Source organism: Podarcis bocagei (assembly GCF_964188305.1).
Source record: "Podarcis bocagei genome assembly, chromosome: 1".
Classification (NCBI taxonomy): domain Eukaryota; kingdom Metazoa; phylum Chordata; class Lepidosauria; order Squamata; family Lacertidae; genus Podarcis; species Podarcis bocagei.
In genome coordinates, this window is record NC_138125.1 from 47,750,314 (window position 1) to 47,777,562 (window position 27,249).

General features: G+C 43.2%; 1 protein-coding gene across 7 annotated transcripts in view; it reads right to left on the reverse strand.

Annotated features, from left to right (window-relative positions):
- The window catches only part of RGS6 (regulator of G protein signaling 6), a 223,846-nt gene that overhangs the window by 58,701 nt on the left and 137,896 nt on the right, over nt 1-27,249 (reverse strand). For all 7 annotated transcript variants that reach the window (XR_014005857.1, XR_014005858.1, XM_081186290.1 and 4 more), the window contains 4 exons: nt 6,686-6,736; nt 5,761-5,867; nt 3,547-3,598; nt 499-563 (listed from right to left, as the gene is read on the reverse strand). Coding sequence is in view for 5 of the 7 variants with exons in the window: in XM_081186290.1 (XP_081042416.1) it covers nt 499-563; nt 3,547-3,598; nt 5,761-5,867; nt 6,686-6,736 (275 nt within the window). In the remaining 2 variants the exon portion in view is untranslated. The remainder of the gene's footprint in view (nt 1-498; nt 564-3,546; nt 3,599-5,760; nt 5,868-6,685; nt 6,737-27,249) is intronic.

Genomic DNA, 27,249 nt, shown 5'->3' on the forward strand with positions numbered 1-27,249 from the left:
TTCTCTACATGTATACCAGAGCGTGACTGTTGGCTCTGAGTAAACCCTTTGTGATTCATAAAGAAGCTTTATAACCCGCACAATTGACTAGCTGATAGTAAGCAAAGATTTGTAACTGAATTTATAAATAATGAAGTTGGACATGTGTGGGCATAAAACCCTGTAAAGAGTGATAATATAGCGTATAAAATTTTTTAATATACCATGGTTGGTGGTTAGAGTCAACTGGCAGTTCTGCCTGGGTTGCAGGGATGGAATGTGTATCTGTTTAGCAAGCCAGAGGAAGCACTGGGTTGTGAAGGAATAAACATCCACTGTGGTTTAACAAGCATCCAAAAAGTGAAAGAGCATGAATTTCTTGACATTTATTTAAGAGTTTCCAGATAGAAGCAACGATTAGAAAGCACAGATCCCACCTTCAAGTTTGTTGTACAAAGAAAAGAGGTTTGCTTTAGAGGACAACATTACACTTTGTAACTGTAAAATCAGTATACCTACGGCTTCATAATCCGCCAGCTCCAGCCTCGCTTTGTTCTGCATGGTCCTCTTGCAAAGATAGATGGCTATGGAGAGAAAGAAAACAAAATGTCACTATTAAGGCAAGGACAGTTGCTACAGGAAAAAACAACCAGCCACAGGTGTGGACCAACTCCCCTAACTACGAAATCACATTTTTCAGAGGCCAGAATCACAAAAAAATCATTTCTTGGTACCCAGAAATTCTGAGCATGTCTGTAGAATTGTTGTGTGTATCATACAAATGCTTCCCTGAGCTACTTCATGATGATTGGTAGGATACAAACAGAATAAATGATAAAATAAATCTTAGCAAAACGTCAACATGAATAACATGGGAGAAGAATTTTGACTGTGAGTGCTAGTCTTTCGAGATGGTTCCCTGTGCATGCTCTACGCGCTAGGGTGTATTTCCCTTAAAAAATGTGCCCATGGTTAAAATGGCAGCCCCAAAACTCATCTGGTCCAACAGCCTGCAATGCAAATGCAGCAATGTATTGGGTTACCGACTGGATGGATTTTGCCAGTTATAAGGGAACAGAAATTGCCATCTCTTAAGCATGAAGCACCTGCTTAAATATCTCCCACTGAAATAAAATGGACTCAGAACAGCTTAGACAGCTGCACAATGGACTCAATGCCTATAGAAGGAGAAGGATTGTTTGTTATACATCTTTTTTTCTTACTGTCTTGTTGGAGTTATTAAGAGTTAAATAAGAGATTAAATGTGATTACCATTATATGACTTCCACAGTGATGGCAACTCTGCTTCCAACTATAACTACAAATCCTAAAATATATTTATTAAAAATTGTGCAGTGACAGGGAAGAAAGGGTTTTTGTTTGTTTGTTTTGTGTGGTCATAAATTGCTTCTGGTCAACCTGTAAAAAAACCGCACTGCCAAAAGCCCTTGTTTTATGAGCACAGGTATATTCATTTCCTTTGCCAGTGCCCCGGTTGAATGAAAAAATTGATTTTATCATTTCAGCGTGAGAGGAGTAAGGCTGTAGAAGAGACAGCAATAACGCATAGAGACAGCTAAAGATAACAATGCTGACATATTCCTTTTATGCATTAGTACTCAAGCTGTTCAGACATTTAATAGAGAATTCTGTGGTTTATTAGCTCATAAACCACTGTTATTTCTTTCCCAACGCCAGACACCAGCCGCTAATATAAACTGATCACTCTTCTTTTTCCCCGCTATACATCAATGCAACGCCATTTTCATTTACTGCTGTTAAGGGATTTCTAATTTTGGTTAGAGAACAGTTTATTGATCAGCCAGACTATATATTAGCATCCAGGCTATATCATCATTTATCGTACAGAACACCAAATTCATCCACAGATCACAGTCTGACCTTCGTACAAAAACCATACTAATGATGCTAGATGGCAATAACCTTAAGGCATTTTACAATGCAATCATTTTATACACAGGGAGTGCATTCATATCTGCAGCTGTAGATCGACACTGTTGCATCTGAACAAAGTCCTATCTTAATTTCCATATTAACTTAATCTCTGCTCTGTTCTGTACGCAATTTTGTATACGGCTCGGCACTATTGAAATTACTCTTAATGTCTGCCCAAGGACCTTTTCACACAACAATTAATATCACCACGGCCGGCCCAAGGGGAGCAACAAGTGGTGCCCCTATCCTAAATCAAGGTGCTTAGTAACAAAGGCTGTCAAATTATTTGGCATTAGAGGCACAAACTGCACAAGCACCCCTCCCCCATAGTAAAAATGCAACAATAATAAATTAAACAACTAACAATTTGCTGCCCAATCATGGCACCCAAAACCAGCTTAATAGTAGCGTTGGCTCTGAAAAACACTGTACAGTGGTACCTCAGGATGCGAAGGGGATCCGTTCCGGAGCCCCGTTCGTATCCTGAAGCGAACGCAACCCGTGACTGCGCATCTGCAGGTCGCGATTCGCCGCTTCCGTGCATGTGCGTTCCATTACTTCCGGGTCGCAGCGGAGAACGACCCGAAAGCGTTCAACCCAAAGAAACTTCAACCCGAGGTATGACTGTAATGTTTCCAGGGTAAAATGATGTATGGGGAGTGGGGGCAGAACTGTGATGTGACTTCGGCTCAGCTCTGCTTGCCTTGAGGCAGGTGGGCGCCAACAGAGCAGAAGCAAAAAAAGGGGAGGGAGGTGGTCTTGACAGCCACTGAAACACTGTGGCTGGTGCCCATGGTTTTAATTTCTCCCCATATGCCTCTGGGGCCCCAACTCAGGGTAGCTCTGGTGCAAGGTTACACTGGGGCCCCTAGTGGCAGAACTAGATAAGGCATGAGTACACAGGAAAAACATAACCGTTTTTAAATCTCCCCAAACACTGTGAGATTGAAGAGCCCTGGAGAAATGATTCACAGTAATTAAAAACTAGAGCGATCTGTTGACATATATCTGCCGTTCTTTTATATATTATATTAGTTAAAAGTTACTGGGAGGCCAGGATTAAGATCTTTAACACAATATGCACATCCGTTGCATTAAATTTAAATTTCCATAGAGTTCAAATTGTATTACATACAGTAAGTATAATATGAGAAATAAAAGAAGCCAGAAGAATACAATTAAAAATAATTCAGCGCCTAGCACAGCATATTACAATTGCTACAACAGAAAGAGAAATCATTAAGTGGGCCACCAAGACCTTCAGCAATTTTCAAGTGTTCAGCTAGGAAGAGGGAAACACTGCTCTTGGGGGGGGGGAATCTACTGTTAATTTAATAATTCATCCCATAATGTCTCTTGTGCTTGCTCATTTTATATATCATGAATTTGCTCCAGGAGATGCTGCATGTCAGTTGAATGAGGGTTAATATTATAATTATCATCCAAACTGAAAGACAGTCCAGCTCTAGTCATGCGAATAGAACTGTTTCTTACATGGGAAAGGAGAAGCAATGTGGGTCATATAATGAATAATCTCTTTTTAGAACAACTTGGTCACTGGAGATACATTTACAAATAACATTTAAAAAATGATATCACCCCAATTCTCACCATAGTCTGTGTTTTCTGGTTCCCAACAATTTGAAGGCCAAAAATATGGAGCCTGAAAAACAGTGAATTTTTATCACTATGATGCATTCATCCAAATATAATTATTGCTGTTATCATAATTAATATGTTTTTCAATCACTTCTCATGAGGCATCCCAAAGTAATTTACAATATAACAAAAACATATTTACAACACCTACACATATAAAACACAGTTAAAACAATTGCATGTATATAAACAATTTTAAAAACTATTTGTCTGTGTGCGTGTGTGTGTAAAACATCACTTTAAAACATCAACAGCACATAATATTAATATCCAAGTTAATTATGACAATTATTCCTAATGCTAACCGGATGACCAGAAACTAGACTATGGTGGCAGTTCTTACCACAGTTAAAGTAAATGGGATTTGAATAGCCCAGCTGTGTGCGGGATAGCAATAATAATAATAATAATAATAATAATAATAATAATAATAATAATAATTTATTTATACCCTGCCCATCTGGCTGAGTTTCCCCAGCCACTCTGGGTGGCTCCCAATCGAGTGTTAAAAACAATACAGCATTAAATATTAAAAACTTCCCTAAACAGGGCTGCCTTCAGATGTCTTTTAAAAATAGGATAGCTGCTTATTTCCTTGACATCTGATGGGAGGGCTTTCCACAGGGCGGGCGCCATTACTGAGAAGGCCCTCTGTCTTGGTCCCTGTAACCTCACTTCTCGCAATGAGGGAACTGCCAGAAGGCCCTCGGTGCTGGACCTCAGTGTTCGGGCTGAATGATTGGGGTGGAGACACTCCTTCAGGTATACAGTACATTCTTACATTAATGAGAAATATTAATAAAAACAAGATTTGATCAATTGTAAAATATTGTGAGAATTATATTTTCTTTCATTGCCTCCTCATATGAAGAAAACTGATATAAAGTCATGTGACGTAACCAAGATGTGTAGGCATTCCGGCAGGAAGAAGATGGTGAATTTCCCCCCAGAAATGTGTGTATTGATGTGGTTTGGGCAGTCAAAACAAGCTGAAAGACTCAAGTCTCATTGTAGAACTTTAGAGTTGGGAGGAAGTTGGGAGGAATCCTGAGGGTAATCTCGTCCAACCCCCTGCGATGCAGGAATCACAACTAACACAGATGGAGGAATCACAACTAACACAGATGGAGGAATCACAACTAACACAGATGGAGGAATCACAACTAACACAGATGGAGGAATCACAACTAACACAGATGGAGGAATCACAACTAACACAGATGGTCATATAACCTCTGCTTAGAAACCTCCAAGGAAGAAGAAAGTCCACCACCTCTCGTGGGAGTCTGTTCCACTGCTGAACAGCTCTTACCACCAGAAAAGTATTCCAGATGTATAGCTGGAATCTCCTTTCTTGTAACTGGTTCAGGTCCTAGGCTCCGAAGCAGGAGAAAACATACTTGCTCCATCTTCCATGTGACACCTCTTTAGATATTTGAAGATGGCTATCATATCTCCTCTCAGTCTCTTCTTATCCAGGCTAAACATACCTAACTCCCACAACTGCTCCTCAGAAGGCTTGGTTTCCAGACCCTTTATCATCTTGGCCACCCTACTCTACACACATTCTAGCTCATTAATACAGTGGTACCTAAGTTCCCGAATGCCTCCATTGCCGTACATTTCAGTTCTCGAATGTCAAAAATCCACAAGTACCACTGTATCCTTATTAAACTGTGGTTCCCAGAACTGGACACAGTACTCCAGATGGGATCTGACCAAGGCAGACTGAAATAGTTCTATAACTTCCCTTGCGCCATCGCATTGTGGGTCTGTCAGCTGCCAATGGGCATGAGACTGATCATAAGATGCCATGCCACGGGGCATAAGTATGTGGTAGAACACATGGCTAGCAACCAAAAAGGTGTGAGACTCAACACCTAGCCCTACTAGTTAAAAATGAATCTTTGTCACAGTTAAAACAAGCCAACCCCCCAAACCTAACTTTATATATAAGCATCTGTTAATGTCAACAGCACTGCTTAGTTATAATAAAAGTTAAGCATTTCCATGCTGCTGTCAAACAACTAAAGCAGCTCCTCCAAAAGTTAGAAGCCAGCAGGTATGTGATGGAATGCCTTTAGTCTAGGTTTATTCCTCTTGTCAAGGAGAAAGCAGGAAGTTCATATCAAGGAGGGTGTTGGGTCGTTGTGTAATCCAAATTACCTGAAAGCGATAGAAAGTCCCATCATCCTTCAAAGTAAGTACATGATCTGAGATTGGGAAAATGTATCCCTGTGCTGCAATGAGACTTCCCATATGTATTGCTTCAGCTGGAAATTAAGGCAGAAAAAATATGTGTCAAATATCCGTACAAAGCAACATCTCCCAAGGCCTAGGGTGGCGGGGCCTTGCTGGTACAGCAATCCCTGAGCCATGACCACCTCCTTCCTTACAGACACGCCTGGGTGCTAAAATTGGCAGAGGGGGGCCCCTCTTGGTACTTCCTCCATCCTCAGAGCCTGGTGGCGGCCCAAAAGAGGACATTCTCTGTGACAGGCCCTAAGCTGTGGGAGTCCCTCCCCACAGAGATACATCTGGTGCCTTCATTCAGAGACATACAAACCCCAATTCATTGGAGCTTCTTCCCAGGTAAGTGGGTACAGGATTGCAGCCCCAGGTTCTGCTATAATGCCCCTGCAATCACTGAAATAGCCTCAACATATGACAAGTCTGTGGCCCAGAAAACTTTAAAAACTATCTTAATATATCATCATAATAAAATTCTCAAGTTGTGGAAGAGTTTACCACAATTCTGAGTGTGTGGTAGGCCTCTCCCTATCCTTCTCTAAGGTTTTCGTCAATCCAAATGTGGTAGAGAGAATTCTGGAGAACTCAGAAGAGAAAATGAATTCATTTAGGGATGGCACGAAACTACTTTCAACCCCTCTTTCACCTTGTGGTCACTTTTCCCACCTGGGTCTCAGAAACAGTGTTCCCTGAATCTGGCAACAAATTCTTAACCCTTCAGTTTGGGATGCCACAGAATCACAAGATTCCGAGTTTAATTTTATAGCATACAATATTGCAAGCCATAGATAATACCAAACCCCAAGCTTACATATTTTTTGGCATTGGAAGAACAAATTACCTGGGTCTTCAATGTTGAGATTCTTCATGAGCCACTGCACTATGTCAGTCCCTAGGGAAAGGAAAGGAAAGGAAAGGAAAGGAAAGGAAAGGAAAGGAAAGGAAAGGAAAGGAAAGGAAGAAAGCCAAAAGGAATGAGACAAAGAATACATAAGCAATAAGAACTATTTTCAGTGGTGTGGTGGAGAGGAAATGCTGTGGGGAGGGGTGCGGCTCCAGGATGTTTTTTTTTTACAGCAGGAGCAATGTTGTCATCAGGAGGAGAACCAGGATAATTGTTGAGCCCCCACCCCCACCCCCGCTCTGGTAGGTGAGGACGAGACTTTCAAGTTCTCTTGCAACAGATTAGCAAAAATGAAGTCAGCAAATGAGGAATATAGTCAGTAGAGGCAGGATGCATTTTTCTTTTTTTCTTTGATGTGGTTCCTATTGTCATGCTGTTAGTTTAAATGCTGACACTTCTTGGCAATGTTGTATCCGTTTCTAATTACAGTGGTACCTCGGGTTAAGTACTTAATTCATTCCAGAGGTCTGTACTTAAACTGAAACTGTTCTTAACCTGAAGCACCACTTTAGCTAATGGGGCCTCCTGCTGCTGTTGCGCCGCTGAAGCACAATTTCTGTTCTCATCCTGAAGCAAACCTGTTCTTAACCTGTTCTGTTCTTAACCTGTTCTGTTCTTAACCTGAAGCACTATTTCTGGGTTAGCGGAGTCTGTAACCTGAAGCATATGTAACCTGAAGCGTATGTAACCCGAGGTACCACTGTAAAACAGGGAAGGCCAGGGAACCTTCTTAAGCCCAATGGCTGCCCTCTCTTCTAGGCAATCTTCTGAAGGCCACATACCAGCCTTCAGGGCCAGAAGTAAAGATGAGTAAAGCAACAAATGTGCATTTTACCTTTACCTTATAGGAGGCTAGTTTCTACACACACTCATGCACCCCCTTCATTCATCAGAGCAGTGGTCCACCTAGCCCAACAGCCTGTTTTCACAGAGGCCAACCAGATGTCCACAGGAACCCCACAAGCATCAACTGTCGTTCAGAGCCATGCTGCCTCTGGCACTGGAGGCAGAACTCTCTCTGTTCTGCCGTCTTCTTACCTGTTGGATGTGCGATGTGACAGCATTGATGGGGAGCCCATGCTGCAGGATAACAGCTTCCATCATCCTTGGCCATTGGCCATGCTAGCTAGGACTGATGGGAGTTATATCTGTAGGGTACAGTGTTTGCTGTCCCCAGTTTGCAGCAAGTTAGAAACATTACACACAGCAATACCTTCAGTGTCTCTGGCAACTTATTGCTTAGGACAGCAACCAGATTTTCAAATCAAATATTTATGCCTCCCAATCAATCAATGAATCAGTCAGTCAATCAATCAATCAATCAATCAATCAATCAATCAATCAATCAAGTCAGGCTAGCCATCCTTCCACAGTCCAAAACAATTTGGAGTTTCTGAAGATTTGCAAAGCTTGTACAAAGATAACTCCAGAAACACCGCACAATCACCCCTTTATGTGTACCATTTTTGAAAGCCCAAAGGACTCCTGAGAGGCACCGAGAAACGAAAGTAGTTTTTTTTTAATGGTGGGTCCCTAGCTTTCCCCAAGGCTGACAGATTATCTTCCTGTTGACTTTGCCAGACCATTAATTATCACCTGCCAAAAATGATTACTCACCCTCAGGATAATGACAAGCGTTTCCTCCCCCTGTTAATTAGTGTCACTGCTAATACTCATGTGTCTGATCAGCATTCATCAAGAAAACAGACATATCTCCACACCCTCCTCCCCAGATGCCATTAATCCAACAAAGAAAACACTCACATATGTGTGTGCATGTGTGTGATTATGCAGGCTGCATCATATGCTATTACATGCTATTCATGGGCTTTTTTTCTAAAACTGCTGTATTTTCTAAAATAAAGAATAATAATAATAATAATAACAAACCTTTATTGCCACTACACCACCTGTGTGCAATGAAAACTGCTTTCTGCAATCTGCCAGGGGTCAGCTAACTCCCTAATTCCTATGGGCACTATTAAAAAATAAAAGTCTTCTGAAAGCCTCTGACTTACAGTTTATTTTCTACAAAAAAAGAGTGGGCTATAACACAAAAACAAACAGACAAACAAACCTCCCTATCTCATAACAAGCAAGCAGGGTTAAATTTCCCATGGAGCTCATCTTCTTATCCACTACAATGCCTTCCAGAACCAAAGTTTTCCCTCTCAAGTCTCTGGCCCTGTAAACATGTTCTATAATGAATACGTTAGTTGTGGTGCCCTTCTTAATCATGCAGGAAAGAAGCAGAAAGCTTTAACCCCCATTGCATATTTTTGAAATCAAAGCCAGCAGAATGCAGAAAACAGGATAAAAATGGGCGCACTGGTGTCTGGGACTGACAGAGGAACTGCTGCTATCCAGGGCATTAGCACACAAGAGGGGCCACTATTTGGCTTCCAAATCTCTTGCATTTTTAGGAGGAAAGCAGCAGTAATGGCTGATGTACAGAGAGATAAACAGCGGGAGATTTGGGAAGGAGGGGCAACGGGGTGGCGGTAGATGTCAGCAATGACTGCATGTTTTCGTGTGTGTGTGTGTGAGAGAGAGAGAGAGAGAGAGAGAGAGTCCAAATTTCTTTATAGGGATGTTTCTAGACCACACACCAGTGATCATGGTAATAGAAGTTTCTACACACACACACACACACACACACACACACACACACACACACACTCCCATTTCCTGAAAGCTGGAAAGTGAGACCTGGAGGGCCTCCTTTGGCTCCTGAGCCTGAGGTTCCAACTCACCCCTGTTTTATAGCAGACCTATATGAATATTGTATTGCGGCTTTCTTAATCTTAGGGAGCCTGCCTGCCAATGTTAGGAAGTCGGGCAACTCCATTTGGCCACAAGTAACAAATGTGACTGCCAACGATTTCACTGGCTCTGCAGCATGAAGATAAAGTGATGTGCAAGGCCAAGGCCTCAGACAGTGAACTGCTGCTGTCAGCCGGCTTTTCATGTACAGGAGGAGGGTCAGTATAAAAGTTGGCAACATTCATCTCCCCAGAACTGACCAAGGGAGCAACTCTTCCTGGCTCTGTGCAGCTATTATACCTAGCACAAATGGTTAGAAATGGAAGCTACATAGGCAACATTTCTGATTTCATCCCTTATAGGAGGTGTGAGGAATCTGCTGCCCTCCAGATGTTGTTGGCGTCTCCACCCCCATCGTTCTGCCCGGATGCTGAGATCCAGTGCCGAGGGCCTTCTGGCAGTTCCCTCATTGCGAGAAGCAAAGCTACAGGGAAACAGGCAGAGGGCCTTCTCGGTAGTTGCCTTGTGGAACGCCCTCCCATCAAATGTCAAAGAGATAAATAACTACCTGACATTCAGAAGACATCTGAAGGCAGCCCTGTTCAGGGAAGTTTTTAATTTGTGACATTTTAATGTATTTTTAATCTTTGTTGGAAGCCGCCCAGAGTGGCTGGAGAAACCCAGCCAGATGGGCGGGGTACAAATAAATTATTATTATTATTACTATTATTATTATTATTATTATTATTATTATTGGATTCCAACCACCATCAGCTCCTACCAGTGTAGCTAATGGCCAAAGATGGTGAGAGCCAGAGTGCAGCAACATCTGGGGGACCACAGGTTTCCCACCCCTGCCTTATTCCTCTCCTTTCTTTTTTTCGGGGGAAAAAAATCTTCCTATATACCTATATACAAAACCTAAGGCTGTCATTATGTGCTGCAACTGCAGCATGACAACAGCAGGCAAGGCGATCAAGCAAAGCAAACAGGCTGAGCGAGTGAGCAGACAAAAGATGGCCCAGGTGGGCCTTCCCATGTCCTCTGAAGAGGAGAAAGTCTTTCACCTCATGCTGCAACCCACTTACTTCTGCTGGCAGGATGGAGCACAGAGGAGAAAAACTCTCCTCCTGTGGGTGGCAGTGGGATCTTGGGATTGGAGCACGTTTTGAGCGGATAGGGGAGTTTGGGGCAAATTGTGGGTTGTGTCGGTGACACCTGTGGGTGGCCTGCAGGGAAACAGGGACTGGCAACAGGGAGGTGGGTTGGCAGGGTTAGGGTGGGGGTGGCTGGGGCAGAAGGAGTCACAGTGACTGGAAATTTGGGTAAGAGGTAAAGGATGGAAGTTTGGCAAAGGAGGTAGTCAGGGTTGGCAAGCAATATAGGATGTCCAGCAGCCCCTAGTAGTTAAAAAAACAAAACAAAGTAAGGCAAACAAAAAAGAGGAGGAAACAAGTTGTTGTTACACACCCACACCCACACCACCTTTTCCCCCAGATGGGGGCTCAAGGCAGATTTCAGATAAAAATAAGGACCACTTAAAACAGAATAATAATAATAATAATTTAAAAACAGTTAAACATTGATAGAATAAAAACTACATAAATCTATTAAACCCATACCAATAATTACAATAAAAGCAGCACAGCACAAGCTCTTTTACTAAAAGCCATCAGTTCCCCAAAACCTGTTGGAACAAGAAAGTCTTCATCTGTTGGCAGAAAGACAACTAGTAGAGGAGCCAGTCTAGCTTCTCCAGGCATGGAGTTCCAGAGTCCGGGAGAAGCCAACAAGAAGGCCCTTTCCCGCATCCCAACTAAGTATGGCTGTGAGGGTGGTGGGACCGAGAGAAGGCTCTCCCCTGGAGATCTCAAAACCTGGGCAGGTTGATATGAGGGAATACAGTCTGTCAGATAGCTTGGACCAAAGGCAGACCCACATAGAGCGTGTCACAGTAAATCCAAATGGGACACTATTCCAAATGGGTGACTAAGGCATGTCGCTCTGTGGCCAAATCAAACATCTCAAGGATGTTATCCTACAGAAATAATTCAATACAACATTTATGGGTAATACCCAAAGGAGCAGCAATTATGAGATGTGCTTGCTCCTTACTTCTTGGATCAGTTAGCGTCGCGCTGCAAAAATGAACTTACATAACACTGAGAAAACGGTGAATCAGATCATAAACTGCCAAGTCGCTCATTCATTTAACGAAGTATTATGGAGACAGGATAGCAGCTCTATATCTCCAACTATTTCCTCATAAATATTAGATCCCACTGTTCCTTGAAAATGTAACCAGACAAGCGTCTGTCACAATGACAAACAGCAAGGCAATCAAGGAAAGAGGGGGGGGGGGATGGAAATATCAAGTTTGAGAGCTAGAGGAATTATAGATACAATGGATTTGAATCACCACTGTCTGAGATACACTGTTTTTATGTCCCATCACTTTTAGGAAGATTGCAAAGCTCACAAGAAATCAGCCACAATTTCTTGAGCCTGTCTGCCTCCTCATACTTCTTCACAGTTAGGGTAGCCATGTGCCCTTCTTCACAGAGGACAGCCCTCTATCCGCAGGGATGTCCAGCTCAAGTCATGTTTAAAGATAAAGGAGGCCTTGAAGTTGCCCATACAGTTAACACCTTGAAAGGAGACAAAGCAGGCACACAGGCCACCTGGTCAAAGCTTTTCCCACTAGGATGGGATTTATTGCATTTCTGGTTAAATTACAGTAATCATTTTCTAAATTTGCATCTATACATACATATTAGTATATTCTAGTGTATTCAAATGTTATGCAAATCTGTGGTCTCTTTTGAATTAAGCACCTCTTCTTTTTGGGGGGCAATGTGTTTCTTGCTACCACATTTATAACATTTGATGAGGTGAACAATATGAAACAGTCTACATAGTTTCTGGTGTGGAAAAAGAACTGCTCGTGATTATATCCTTTTTCCATTAGATGGAACATTTTGTATTTTTTGGGACGCGGGTGGCGCTGTGGGTTAAACCACTGTGCCGCTTGGGCTTGCTGACTGAAAGTTCGGTAGTCTGAATCCCCGTGACGGGGTGCGCCCCTTGTTCAGTCCCAGCTCCTGCCAACCTAGCAGTTTGAAAGCACGCCCCAAAGTGCAAGTAGATAAATAGGTACTGCTCCAGCGGGAAGGTAAACAGTGTTTCTGTTCGCTGCTCTGGTTTCGCCAGAAGCAGCTTAGTCATGCTGGCCACGTGACTTGGAAAAACTGTCTGCAGAAGCGGACAAACGCCAGCTCCCTCAGCCTGTAAAGCGAGATGAGCGCCGCAACCCCAGAGCTGTTCGCGACTGGACTTAATTGTCAGGGGTCCCTTTACCTTTGTATTTTTATTGTTTTCTGTATTTAAATACTTTTTTTAATTGTACCTTGTTTTGCTTTTTGCTCCAGAGAATATTTGTTGATGGATTGCCATGAAAATCATCACCAGCATCACTATCATTTTACCGCTGCTACTACTGCAACAGCTACTTATTAAATGTGCAGAGCATAACTGCAAGTACAAGAAAAATGCCCACAAAGGGCCTGGAAAATTAAAGAGTGGGGTTTAGTCTCGGCAGACTAGGCAGTATTCTAAGGCTAATTTTCATATTTCATGCTATACAAACGCTAGTCATGTCAAACATTTTATTGCAGCTACCAAAGGTCATTAAAGTTCCCTCTGGGGGCAAAGATTTGCATGCAGAAATAAGGTATAATTAGAAAGACCAAAATTGTCTATCTTGTATCTCCAAAACAGGAAATAGCAGCTCCCATCACTGCCTTGATGCTAACATTCTTTGTTTGCAGCTTTAGCAGAGAGAGCTGTGGAGAACACCTTCCAAAACCTGATCCTGGTTCACCTGATCCAAAACCTGATCATTGCCTCCTCTGCTGCCTACAAAATCCAGTCTTCAGCAGGAAGGGAAGGCAAAGCACTTTTGATGCAGCATCCAGCTCTCTCCCAAGTCTGTTGCCTGTCTTCTTTCTTTTCCTGTTTGAAGCCCTTAGAGTGCATCAGCAAGACAGAATGTGTGGGACCTGCTATCAGAGGGCTTATGATTCTTCCCCCCTAATTCGCCTGCCAGACAAGGGATTTTCCATGTAACACCATGTTGCGCCACAATGTCCGAAAACCATTTAATAGTATTTCCCCCCTGTAATTCATATGTAAATAACTGCTCATGTCAGCATGAAAAATCCTGGCACTTCCATCTGAAAGTGCAGTAATTGCTTCACTTTCAGTATCAGCATGTGGTAATTGCTCTGTTTGCTGCCAGCCAGATGCATCAAGAAAGAAACAGCAGCATGGAGCGTTTGAGCAATGAGAGCAGAGCGCTCCCTTTATTTTCTGCACCTTGCCTCTGGGGTGTGTCATGGAAGCACTGCCTATGACATATCAAGAAGAGTCAGGCTGAGGCCTCCTATATCTGAAAGGCTGCCTTCTTTCCACTGGGCAGAGGAGGCCTCCAGCTGATTTTGCCACTGCTGCTTATTGGGAGACAGAGGTAAGGTCAGTGCAGTGGAAACGCACTTGTGCAGACAATCTGGCATGGGTGTGTTTGCACTGCACTGATTCGGCCACCACCTCACCCCTCCTGATAAGCACCAGGTCAGTTGAGTGGTGCCATACCACCAATCTGTCTGCTACCTGTTCCAAAACACTTAGAATAATTTTATTTATTAACTATGTATCCCATGTCTCCCCCAATAAGCTCAGTGTTGGTTCTTTCCATAGTTCTTCCCCTGCTCCATTTATCTTCACAACAACCCTGGTTGGTAGGCTTGGCTAAGAGATGGTGCACCAAGGTTACCAAGTGAGCTCTGTTACTGTTGTTCATGATGATGATGACTGAATATATAAATTGCTTTCTCCAAAAATGACTCAAGAAACAGAGTATTGGTGGAGGGGCGAGTTGCACATGGGTCTCAGCCTTGGTCCAAAGACACTTAACCAGTATATCACAATGGCAAACAGAAATGAAATATGAAATTGACAGCGTAACATCAGAACTAGATATTTTGTACAATATTATTCAATATTACTTAAGAGAGTTGACCCTTTTCCATTTTACACACACACACACACACACACACACACACACACACACTATATTATATTTATATGGCATATTTCTCCCTCAGGGTTCAGTTCCCTTTCTTGTGATTTCTTGATCCTTCTCACTTTTTTGGTGAATAAGATAGCAACAATAGAGGGATTAAAACCAGGAGTCTTTGTGAAATGGGTCGAGATCAGTGACATCTCCACCTTCTAGATCAGGGGTCGGCAAGGTTTACCTCGCCTGGGCTGGTTCACTCCAGCAGAGATCCTTCTGTGGGCTGGATTGTGCGCAAGCATGAGTGTGCGCACCCACGATTTCCAGCATCTGTGTCTGCGCAGATGCGATTTCTGGCACTGCGGAAGTGAGTCCGGTTTAATGTAGTGTGCAGGGACTCACCAGGTGGGCGGTTCAGTTCAGGGGTGGCTCGTGGGCTGGTTAAATGACCCCGGTGGGCCGCTTGTGGCCCATGGGCCTTAGGTTGCCGAGGCCTGTTCTAGATTGAGAAGGAATTCACATTGGAAGGTGGGCTCGAGAATATATATTTTCTAAGCCCTATTCCTACTTGTAGGTATGCAAAGACCTCATTTCAAAACCAAAGCCAAGATTAGTGAATAAATTCCCAATCAGCTGCCTGCAAATAAAATACATTCAAGATTTGGGCTGGACATCATTCAATTTATTAGCAGTAGTGAAATGGAATCGTTATCTCATTTTTCCAAGGAAGGGGGAATCTTCTTTCATCTTATTCCTTGATAGAATTCTTGTCAACATCAGAGTCCCAGGAAACCTTTAACTGCTACGCCCAGGATCTGAGCTCTGTGGCACACCAGAAACATTAATTGGAAAGCTGAGAAGGAAAGAGCATGAAATCCTTTTATGTCCTTCTGAGACTTGCCAGAAATTGAATCTGAAGTTTCAACCTGCGAGTTAAATGTCCTGTACTGTAATCTAAGTTTCTCAACTCTAAGCCACTAAGAGGGTTGTTTCTGCCGAAAGCTACTGTACTGCCATGCCTAGATTCAGACTGGCTGGCTAGTGTGTGCTGTGGATACCAAACGTTAAGGCCTCTGATATTTAAGCCAGTGCTGTGATGTCTGTTTTGGTCTGTTATTTCCCATCCATTCATTGGGTTAATTCTGCGGAAAGAGGCTGGAAATGTTGGTTAAATTCTCTAGGCTGCTGGGCTTTGTCATTTACCTTAATATCAACATAATACTGTTATGAGGTACCTAAGGAATGTCCATATAGTCAAAGCTATGGCTTTACCAGTAGTGATGTATGGAAGTGAGAGCTGGACCATAAAGTAGGCTGATCGCCGAAGAACTGATGCTTTTGAATTATGGTGCTGGAGGAGACTCTTGAGAGTCCCATGGACTGCAAGAAGATCAAACCTATCCATTCTGAAGGAAATCAGCCCTGAGTGCTCACTGGAAGGACAGATCGTGAAGCTGAGGCTGCAATACTTTGGCTTCTCATGAGAAGAGAAGACTCCCTGGAAAAGACCCTGATGCTGGGAAAGATGAAGGGCACAAGGAGAAGGGGACGACAGAGGACGAGATGGTTGGATAGTGTTCTTGAAGCTACCAGCATGAGTTTGACCAAACTTCGGGAGGCAGTGGAAGACAGGAGTGCCTGGCGTGCTCTGGTCCATGGGGTCACGAAGAGTTGGACACAACTAAACAACAACAAGAAGTGTCCTCTTCTTTTTTAATAATGCCTGCACCATTCTCTTGTGCCCTACAACCTCCCTGGCTGTCCAAACTCATGGGAAAGCCCATAGGAGGATGCCACACAAACTTTTTTTGGAATCACTGCCTATGGGAGCTGCCTGGGGAATGCCTGAAGGTGGTACAATTTCGTTCGAAGTTTAAGAAGCTTCTTTTCATAATTTTTCAAAAATAATAGTTGCGCCACTCAGCTGCTCTGTGCTTCTGAAGCTGCACAATGGGACATTTGACAAATGTCCTGTCAGGTGCCGTCGGAACATTCAATAGATGTCTTCTTAGATGATTTCGGAGCTGAGGAGTTAGAATAAATGACCTCATGTCCTCTAAAGGGACAGAAGTGACCATGTACTCTGGAAGTATATTGGGATGCTGGTGGTTCTCTGAGAAATAGGAGAATAGGGGTTTTGGGATATCTCTCAGCGTGTTGAAGGTGTACCTCCACTTATGTTCTGTCTTCTATATTTGTAAATAAACACAAATATTTGACCTTATTTTTAGGGGGGGGGGACCAGACCCAGATCAGCTCTGCACCCTTGAAATGTCTCACAATTCTGAGACTTTTGATGTATGTTTAACATCAATCCTTTCAAAGTTCGTTGCCTTAAAAACTTAAAACAACAGCAACATAAAGGCACTAATGAGCAGCAGCCAACACAGCAATTTACAGCCCAACCACTAGTTCTTGAAAATCTGCCCAAATAAAATCCAGCAACACATGGACACGGACGCGGACTTATAAAAAATATTGGGGGGGGGCGGGAAAGCTCATGAATAATAAATAAGCTCATGAATATGCAAATAAAGTGGCGCCGCCTCCTCGTGAGCGAATAGGGGAGAGCGTGCTGCGCCTATTAATCAGCTCCGGAGCGGAAATTGGGTGGAGCTTTTGCTCGGGAGGGAGGGCAGGAGGCATGCAGCCCGATCCTGTGCATTTTGGGCTGGGGGAGGGGCGGTGATGGCGCTCTGCTGGAGGGGCGCCGGAGATTATTGGGGGGGCAGAGCCCCCCCAAACGAATTTTTGAGGGGGCTTGGGCCCCCTCAAGCCCCATGGAGTCGGCGCCTATGCATATGGAAGATGTAAGTTCTTAGTTTAATGCTACATGGATGAGACTCCTTAGGTCCAAACACAATGCCGCAGGTTCATGCCCTCTGCCTCCTCCCATGTGGCTTAGGCCATGTTAACTTTCATTTACATAGAATTTGTATGACTGTGTTATGTACAAAAACAAACCACAACACAATGCTTACCTATATAAGCCAGCTTCATAACCTGTGGTTTGAGGTCTGCTTGGTTAGAAAGTACACAGCACTAAGCTGAAATTCTTTGAAATAAAAAGTAAACTCAGAAGCAGTGGTCCTTTCAACCATACAGGAGGAAGAGAAGGGAAGGGGGAACATGTCAGCCCGATGTGCTGCTTAGGTTTGTGGAGGCTTGCCCAAATCACGCCAAGCCATGGTTTAGTGTTACATATCAAGCCAGACCTTTCTTAACTCTGTTCCAGGCCAGGCATAGGCAAACTCGGCCCTCCAGATGTTTTGGGACTACTACTCCCATCATCCACAGCTAACAGGACCAGTGGTCAAGGATGATGGGAACTGTAGTCCCAAAACATCTGGAGGGCTGAGTTTGCCTATGCCTGTTCTAGGCGGTGGCCAAGGTGTGTTCCAACAAACATGGAAAAGTTGTGAGGGGAAGTTTATGCATCCAAAAGAAAGCACTGGAATATGCCAAGACAACAACGTATGCGGCAAGTAACCACTTAGTCCCACAGGTTCAAGGAATCACAAATACGGAGGCAGATTGCCTTTGAATGCCAGTTGCTGGAATCAGAAGTGGAGAAAGGTCCTGCTCTCTGGTCGCTGTGGGAACAGGACGCTGGTCGCTGATCCAGCAGGGCTCTTCTTCTGTTCTTACAAAAATGGACAGTATCACACCATTTTCTTACAGGAACTTGCAAACATGGAGAGCAACGAAAATTAGATGAAAGAATGTAAGTACCACTGAAAGAGGTGCAGTCTGCTAGGCCACAAATCCCCATCTACATTATCCCACCATACTGTGCCATATCAATGAAAAACAGTGGACAGATATATCACGCTACAGTATGTGCAAATGCAACCCTAATTCCAGTATCAGATGCTAGAAAGGCAAAATCTCACACGGGATGCTGTCCAACTCCACCTCTCCTGCAGAAGTATGAATCAATTCTGCCTCGGGCAAGAAATGTACTAGGCAATCTCTGCTCATCACATTCAAGTCTATGTTCTCATATAGAACATAAGCTGCACAATCCTTTGTTTATCCGTTCATTGCACACATACACACAGAGCTTCCTCCTCAGCTTTTCTCATTCCTTTGCTCCCTGCTTTGCTTCCTCTCTAGTAAGACACCTTTGAAGTTAGGCAGGAGGGCTTTTTTTATGCCTGCACACCAGCTGCAGTGAGCATTTGGGTGAAAGCAGAAAGTTGAGGGGCCCACAAGTTAATAGTATGCATTGTTATCTGAGACAGTGACTTTGGAACATGACTACAAACAGTGGATTACCGTTGCTGAATTCTAGCTTCAAGGAGCCCAAATTCTGCGTAAATCTATAAATTGGCCATTGTGTGGCCCCCCAACAAAAGACCCACAAAGGAATGGGGCCCTGATAGAAAAAAGTGGCTCACTACAAATCCTCTGTTAAAGAGTCCTTTATGTATTAGTGTCCGAGAAATGCCTTCATTCATAAATCTCTTCCATTCTGTTTCCACAGTAATTGGCAATTAAAAAAAATAAAATAAAAATCTGCATGATAATTGGTATCAAATAGATATTTTTGAATATATTTTCTCAAAATTATTATTTATTAAATTACAGATTTCTAACTGCATTTTCCTACAGTTTTAGTTGAGAATAGCATTGCAAAATTCAAAGTGTGGAATGCTAAGAATAACCAACATTCCAACCTGCATTCTAACAACTACATTCCCAACCTGCACCTTAGTCCAGGAGGTGCAGACTTGATGAGTCTGTATAGTAATTCACAAAGGCTGAATTTCTCAAACTTCCCTTCTGCTAAACACACACACAATAAGGACTTGACTCTGCAGAAAAATGTCATCAGCAAAGCACCATTCCAGAAACAGTAATGCAGAACTTGGCCACCAGATGGTGGACTTGTACACAAAATAGAAAGCCAAAGTCCCACTGATTCTAAAACTTTCCATTATTTTATTTATTTATTTAAAAACGTGCTACATACTGTGTGTGTTAGCTAAGGTGGATTGCCGGCATCTATGGACACATTGATTTTGAATTAGCAGTCATTAACACTTCAACATGCTGCTTGCCCTTTCAGTGTAAACAGAATTTATACGAAAACTGATCTAATGGGCATTTACAGTAGTCTGCTACTGCTAGGAGCAATCTGTCTGCAGTGGGAAGAAACAACCACCGGATGTTTTGTTGCAAAGGCCAAAAGTTCAGGCCCATTCATAGGCCATCATAGGCATGAGAACATCAAATGAGCAAGGCAAGTCTTTTATTTGTTTGCTAGTTTTAAACAGTTGTATGTCTCCTTTCAATGGAAGTATTCCTAGAATATTATTATGAAATTATCAGATCTAGTGAAAGGATACATTTGGGGAAGGGGCGCTCATGCAGCTTGCTCTTTCCTTGTTTATTTCCTGTTCCTATTCTGTAATAATAATTAGCATTGTATAACGTGTTTTTGAGTGCAACAGTACAGAAATAACTTGTATTAATATTGGCGCTGATCTGGTTCAGCAGATGAAACAGCCAGGAGTGTGGGCCTCTCAAAGTGCTGGTTTCAACCTTTGAAGTCTTATGCAGCTCAGGATCCCTATGACCTAAAGGGCTGCCTTTCAGCGTAATGCTGATGGTCAACAAAAGAGGCTTGAAGACTCTCTCAAGGAAAATCTTTTAAAATGTAGTATATACACTGACAATTGGGAAACACTGGACTGTGAGCGCTCCAATTGGAGAGCAGTCTTTACCAAAGGTGTCATGGACTCTGAAGATGCTCAAACTTAAGATGAAATGGAGAAACTTGCTAAGATGAAGGCATGTTTTGCAAACCCTCACCTTGATCAACTCCTGCCCAGAAACCTATGTACCCATGGTGGAAAGACGTGTGTATCCAGAATTGGCGTCCACAGTCACTTACGGACTCACTGTTAAGACCGTGTTTATGGAAGACAATCTAACAAGGCTACGAGTGATCACCAACGAAGAAGACCCTGAGATCACCAGGTGAGACTCTTATTTATGTGCTACCTCTGAGGGGGGTCAGGATGTTAGCAAAAAAAGAGAACAGGGCCATTTCTGTAGCAGCTCCCTGTCTATGGAATGCTGTCCTCAGAGAGGCCTACCTGATGGCAACTTTGTCACTTTTTTGGCACCAAGAAAATACATTTTGTTTCCCCAGGAATTTGGGCAGCAGCAATGACTGGATGTTTTAACTCTGGTTATGCTTGTGTTTCTTTTTTCTGTATCACTGCATTCTGTTTTTGCAAATCACTTCAAAACTGTCTGTTGTGGGAAGCAACTTATAAATTTAACAAACTAAACTAAAAAAAGTCTCCACTCTTTTTGCGGGCAGAAGGGTGGGGGACCATAAATACACTGATCACAAGATGCTGTAGGCAGATGTGGTATAGAAATGATGCACTTGTGACTGGCAGAATAGACAGTTTATGTGTTTGCCTGTGCGGATAAAATTCTTGAGATCCATATACAGTAAATCACTCGGTTTCCTGAAGGGCTGCCCTCACCCATATCAGCCTACTTGTGACCCCCCTGTGAGAGCAAATAGGTTGACAAGCAGAAGCAAGGGGGCTTTTTGGAGGGTGGAGATTGTGGACTTGTGATTCCACAGGCTCTGTCACTTCAGGCCTTTACGAAGAGGCAGAAAACTTACCTGTTCACTGCTGCCTTCCCATGATTTAAGAATCAGCCCGGCTGCTATAATTTTGGTTCTATTTTATCTTACATTATGTCTGTGACTTGATGGTTTTACTGGGATGAGTACTGTTTTAAGTCAATGAATTTTGGGGTATTACCATCTATTAATTTTATTGCCAAGGTGTGTTTTTTTATTTAAAAAATGTGGTTTTATAGATTGCTGTTCTGAATTTTCTTAGTTTTTATCTGAGCTGCCTAGCAGGAAAGCTGCCCCTCTCAAAGTGATTGGATATGGATTTGGTAAATAGATAGATGATAGATAGATAGATAGATAGATAGATAGATAGATAGATAGAAATAGAGAAACCACAATAAGAAAATTGGTCATTTCTCATTTGACAGCCTTATCTGCATATCTAAGGATCAGGTTATGTTTACATATTCTGTATAGGAACACTACTCTAGGCCATTGTTAGAAGCCATTGAATATTTTCCTCCTTGAGATTCTATGCCTCTACAGCAGCCTGTACCTATCAGCCCACCAATGTTTTTCAGCCTAGAGGGCACTAGGGTGACAAGGTCTGCTCTCCACCACTGCCATGCATTCCTGAGCACCCCAACCCTGTTCATTTATGCTCTCCATGTTTCTTATCCAAAGACATGATAGCACAGCAGGAAGGTTTTGCAAATATGCCTATGTGTTGACGTACATATCTCACTTACAGTTTAGCAACACATCAATCACACATCCATCACAAGCTTGTGCTGATAAAACCCTTTACATTGCAAATCACCATACGTGTGTGCACTTTCGGTAAACACACGCTCACAAAGCTAATTTGAAAGCTATCTGCGCTTTGCAATGCAGCGGTGGGAAATCCTTGTTTCAAATGGTCACAAAGCCATGCATGCTAAATTGAAGTATCGAAAGAATATCCTGGGAGGAAAAGTGTTAGGGAAATGGCAAAGCTTTGCCAAAGCAGATTTCCACCTACAGTGGCTGTACAGTGTACCTTGAGATTGCGAAGGCCTCCGCTGGGAATGTAGTTCCCTTGGGACATCATTAAGTGATCACAATGCCTTCCGCACCGTTCCATGCACGAGATGAACTGCCCCCCCTTTTCTTTCCCCCCACCTCCAGAAACAGGCTATAGTAATTGTAACTGCTTCACAATTGGAGGAAGATCAAATAGCAGAAAATCTCAAGAGGAATCTCCCTTTCTCTTTAAGGACTTAGCTCATATAGATCACTGATAAGACTCAAAGGTTTGTCTCCTTACCCTACATCACAGCCACAATTCTTAATCAAAGTGTGCTCTGTTCTTTCTCTATATGGCTTATTTATGGACTTAACCTTCTTTGTACAGAGACACATCAGAGTCCAGCATACATAAATTATTTGAACAGCTAGGGCACAATGGAGATGTTAATATTGTTTTCTGCCAGTGCTTCACATTATCTGATGCCATGCTACATATATTCACACACAAAGGAATTGGTACACAGTTCTTACTTGAATCCTCACCACCAAGGCAGCATTGGTTAGTTCTAGTTGTGTTGCAGATCTGGAGCAAATTTAAAACCCAGAAGTTCTGTAAAATAGAAATCACTGCATGCTCAACAATGGGTCAGCGCCCAGTAATGAGGCACGTAAAGACTGGAAGGACGTAAAGACTACAAATAAACACAGAAGAGGACAGAACCATCATGACCAGTGCTTTTTCTGGGGGTACGCATACCCCTAAACATTTGGTGAATCTTTGTCCATTTACTGTATTTATTTTTCCTGATTTGAACTATAAAATGGTGATTGTCTTGAGTCAAAATGAGAGAACCCCTAAACATTTTTTTAAAAAGCACTGATCATGACAAATGGAACAGTACCGGCTTTTATGTTGAACTAATTGGCCATTAATGCAGTATCACTGTAGGAGGGCAATGGGGAGCCACCTATCAACCAAATTAGGTTTTAGCCCACAAGGCCTGTTTGCCCCCAATCACACCATTTGTGACATCAGGTATGGGGCAAGTAAAGATGCAGCTGCAAAGGAGCTATTAAAGCGCACTCCTGCTTGTTCCTTGGCAAATGGGGCTTGCTGTCAGTGCCTATCAGCCGCCAGTGTCCACAAGCCCTGTTGGGATCAGCTGAGCTATGGCGTTCCTGACCATGAACTCCCTAGTGCAGTCAATCTCTGCTTTTGGCAAGGATCTTAATTTGAGTTCAAAATGCCCTGTAGGGAGTGCAGGAGTTCAGGATCCAGCCTGCGGACCGGATGTTGTTCCTTACCCCTGCTATAGGATCTTGGTAGGGGGTTTCTATGTGTCCTACTTTACAAAGGGCAGTTTACTGTCAGAAGGATGGTAAAAGGACAGTCCATTGTTTGAATGGGCCCTCTGCTTGAAGCAGTGTTAGAAACTAAGACATGAAAGCTGGGAACTAATGGCACCTTAAACCTAGGTTATGGGTGCAACAACGCAATGTCTAGGTGTTCTTTTTTATAACAAGACTACAAAGCTGAATATGAATGAACTGCAGCTAAAATATTATGTTCATTTTTCACTTGGTCTAGTCCTTCCCCTGCCTGCCCCCCCTATAGTCTTATGAGGGTCCCTTCTTGAGTTTTCAGATATACAACTCTACATGTACATGAACCTATGAAAACTTTTGGCAAATTAGAATCCTCCTTTGTAGCAATGCATTGACTCTTCTTCTTTTTTGGTGATGTGTAAGTGGCCATCCACTTACTCTGTGAGTTGAACCAAAGAGCCTAGGGCATGCCGATCAGAAGGTCAGCAGTTTGAATCCTCATGATGGGGTGAGCTCCCATTGTTCAGTCCCTGCTCCTGCCAACCTAGCAGTTCGAAAGCATGAAGTACAAGTAGATAAACAGGTACCACTCCAGCAGGAAGGTAAACAGCGTTTCTGTGTGCTGCTCTGGTTCGCCAGAAGCATCTTAGTCATGCTGGCCACATGACCCGGAAGCTGTATGCCGGCTCCCTTGGCCAATAAAGCAAGATGAGCGCCGCAACCCCAGAGTCGGTCATGACTGGACCTAATGGTCCAGGGTCCCTTTACCTTTATACACAAAGGCATACCCTGATTACGTTCTCCTCTCCCCTGAAAAACCTACCAAAACATTCTATGCCTTGATAACATTGTGCTGTATGTTTGCCTACCTCCGTCCCTTGGCCAATAAAACGAGATGAGCGCCAACCTGAGTCGTCCGTGACTGGACCTAATGGTCAGGGGTCCCTTTACCTTTTAAGTGGCCATCCTAGATCTTAGGGTAGAATGACAGAGATGAGTCTTTGGGTCAGTTCAGTTGTTTTGCTAAATTCACTGTGAGCTTCAAGCCCCCCATGCTGTGTGGGTTGCCATCCCAACAGCCAAAGCCAAAAGCAGTGTCTTCAGTGAGGGGTGGTTGAGTGGAGAGATTAGTACCATTGCCTATTTCATTTAGGGGGCAAGAGACTGCCATACTTATATTACATGGGGAAAGGAAAGAAGACCCATGTATTAGCAAAACTGGTTTATTCTGTGCGTGTGTGAGATTGTTTGGGTCCCACTTGAACTACACAAATGGATTTAAGTGCCACTTAAGAAACAGCTTTAATCTGCTCTATTTGATCAGTAGCTGTAGTAATTTGGAGAGAAATATAATTTTGTTCAAAACCCAATAATTTGATGGTAATAGACTTTTCAATAAGGGGTTTCTGAAAGCCATGTATAAATGCTATGTACGTATACGCTCAGTTAAAATTCATTCATTGCTCCAGTGAAAACAGTCACACTTCTGATGGGGCCTAATTGCTTCATTAGTATTCAGTAGATAGAAAGAAATGATAAGTAACAAAAATATTAGAGAGGGGTTTTGTTTTTTTTAAAGAATAATCTTCTAGCTTTTAAATTTCATTTTGATTTTTTTGCTGTCCCCGTTACAGCAGTGCACAGGCCTGTTTATAGCTTAGTATGGCAAGCCAGTAGGACAGGGGTATGTGAATCTAACGGGTGGGCCAAATGCTAATCCCACCCTGTGGGGCCCATCTTGATATGTGGGCCAGGCCACCCACCTGTCAGATGACATCACCATGGTGTCAGATGACATCACTATGATGTCAGATGAAGCATCTCCCTTGAATAAAAGCCAGTCTACAAAAGAAAAATGCTCCTATGCCTGTATGGTTTGATTGAAACTTTTTCCGTTTACAAACCAGTTTGAATTTCAGCTGGGCTGCAATGGACAAGTGTTCTTTTTCATGGAGTTGCTCCACGGGTGCTCAGAAGTTGCACTTGCATCCGGCACTGCAAACTCTGCTTGTGGCCAGGTGCACCCAGCTAATACGAATCACAGTGGGACTTAAAGGGCACCAAATGCAAGCCCCGCTTACAGAGGAGGAATTAGACTTTAAGACGCCCACATGCTTCTTTGCAGTTGTGGCTTTACCTGCCCTGCAAAGGATGTTGTATGAATGTGGCAGTGGAGGGCAGTGGGGGGGGAGGGCCTTGTGGGTCAGAAGGTCCCCATGCCTGCAGTAGGTCTTCCCAAGCAGTAATGAGACTGAGGCCTGAAAAATATACGTGTGTGTGTGCAATTAAAGGAAAGGAGCTTCCACTCTCCTGAAATGGCAGCCCTAACCAAGCATGTATAAAAAGAAACGACAGCCAGCCAGATATTTTAACAGATAAAATAGGTAGAAATGAAAATGAATTTCGATGAATAACTTGGACATGAATTTCCATGTAGGATTTCTGAGGAGATGCTATTATATGACCCAGTAAAACTACTCTATACTGAAATTGCTGCAAAATAAGAAGAAGTCACTGGATGTGGAAGAGAGGAGGAGTCAGGAATTCCTTCTCCTTGCTCACCCTAATTGGACACTGCAGGTCTCCCAAGTGTCATGGCTAAAGAGCAGGTATAACCTTTCCCTTAATTGAGGGGGGAAAGAAAACAGGAAGATGGCTCAATGGACTAATTTACCTGTAAGAGCTTCCTCCTTAAAAACCCAAGTCCCTGTTCAAGGTCAAGAGTCCCAAACTTCTGTCTTTTGATTACAGTCTCCTCCATTTGATTCCAGGACTGAGGGAGAAAGAACTTTTGGACCCTGAAACAGAAGCCTTTACTGATGTCAGGAGGGATATACTGAGGTGTGAAACGCATAGCTGATAAGCGCTGTCTGTTTGCTGTGATTGGAACTTCAGCTAACTTGTGCTCCAAACACAAGAGAGTGGCTCAGTTTGGATGCAGCTTGTGCCTCTATCAACAAATATGCACACAAAGAAACAGAAAGCACAGACAAGCAAGTACCATATATAGAATTTAGTCTAATTTTTGAATAAATGATGCAGTATTTTAAGACGTAGGGATGCGGGTGGCACTGTGGGTTAAACCACAGAGCCTAAGACTTGCCGATCAGAAGGTCGGTGGTTCGAATCCCCGCGACGGGGTGAGCTCCCGTTGCTCGGTCCCTTCTCCTGCCAACCTAGCAGTTTGAAAGCACGTCAAAGTGCAAGTAGATAAATAGGTACCACTCCGGCAGGAAGGTAAACAGTGTTTCTGTGTGCTGCTCTGGTTCGCCAGAAGCGGCTTAGTCATGCTGGCCACATGACCCGGAAGCTGTACGCTGGCTCCCTCGGCCAATAAAGTGAGATGAGCGCCGCAACCCCAGAGCCGGTCACGACTGGACCTAATGATCAAGGGTCGCTTTAACCTTTTTATTTTAAGACGTAATTTTTAAAAATCAATTGGAGCCAATTAAAACAACCACCAACCTTAAATTTTAAGATTTAAATTCAGTTAACATCCATTGAAATAAATAGGAAAATAAAGTTGCTCTCCCTATATTGCCCTGCCTGGGTGCTGCAGTTGGCTACTTCTGCCAACATCAATTGATGTCAGGAGGCCTGCAACCTGCTAGAGAACCTTCTTAGCAATGCCACTCCCCAACCCATCTCAGCCACTGAATGTTGGCTGGTGCCTACTTTGCCTATTTTTCACCGTCGGCCAGTGGTGGTTCTCACTCTCCA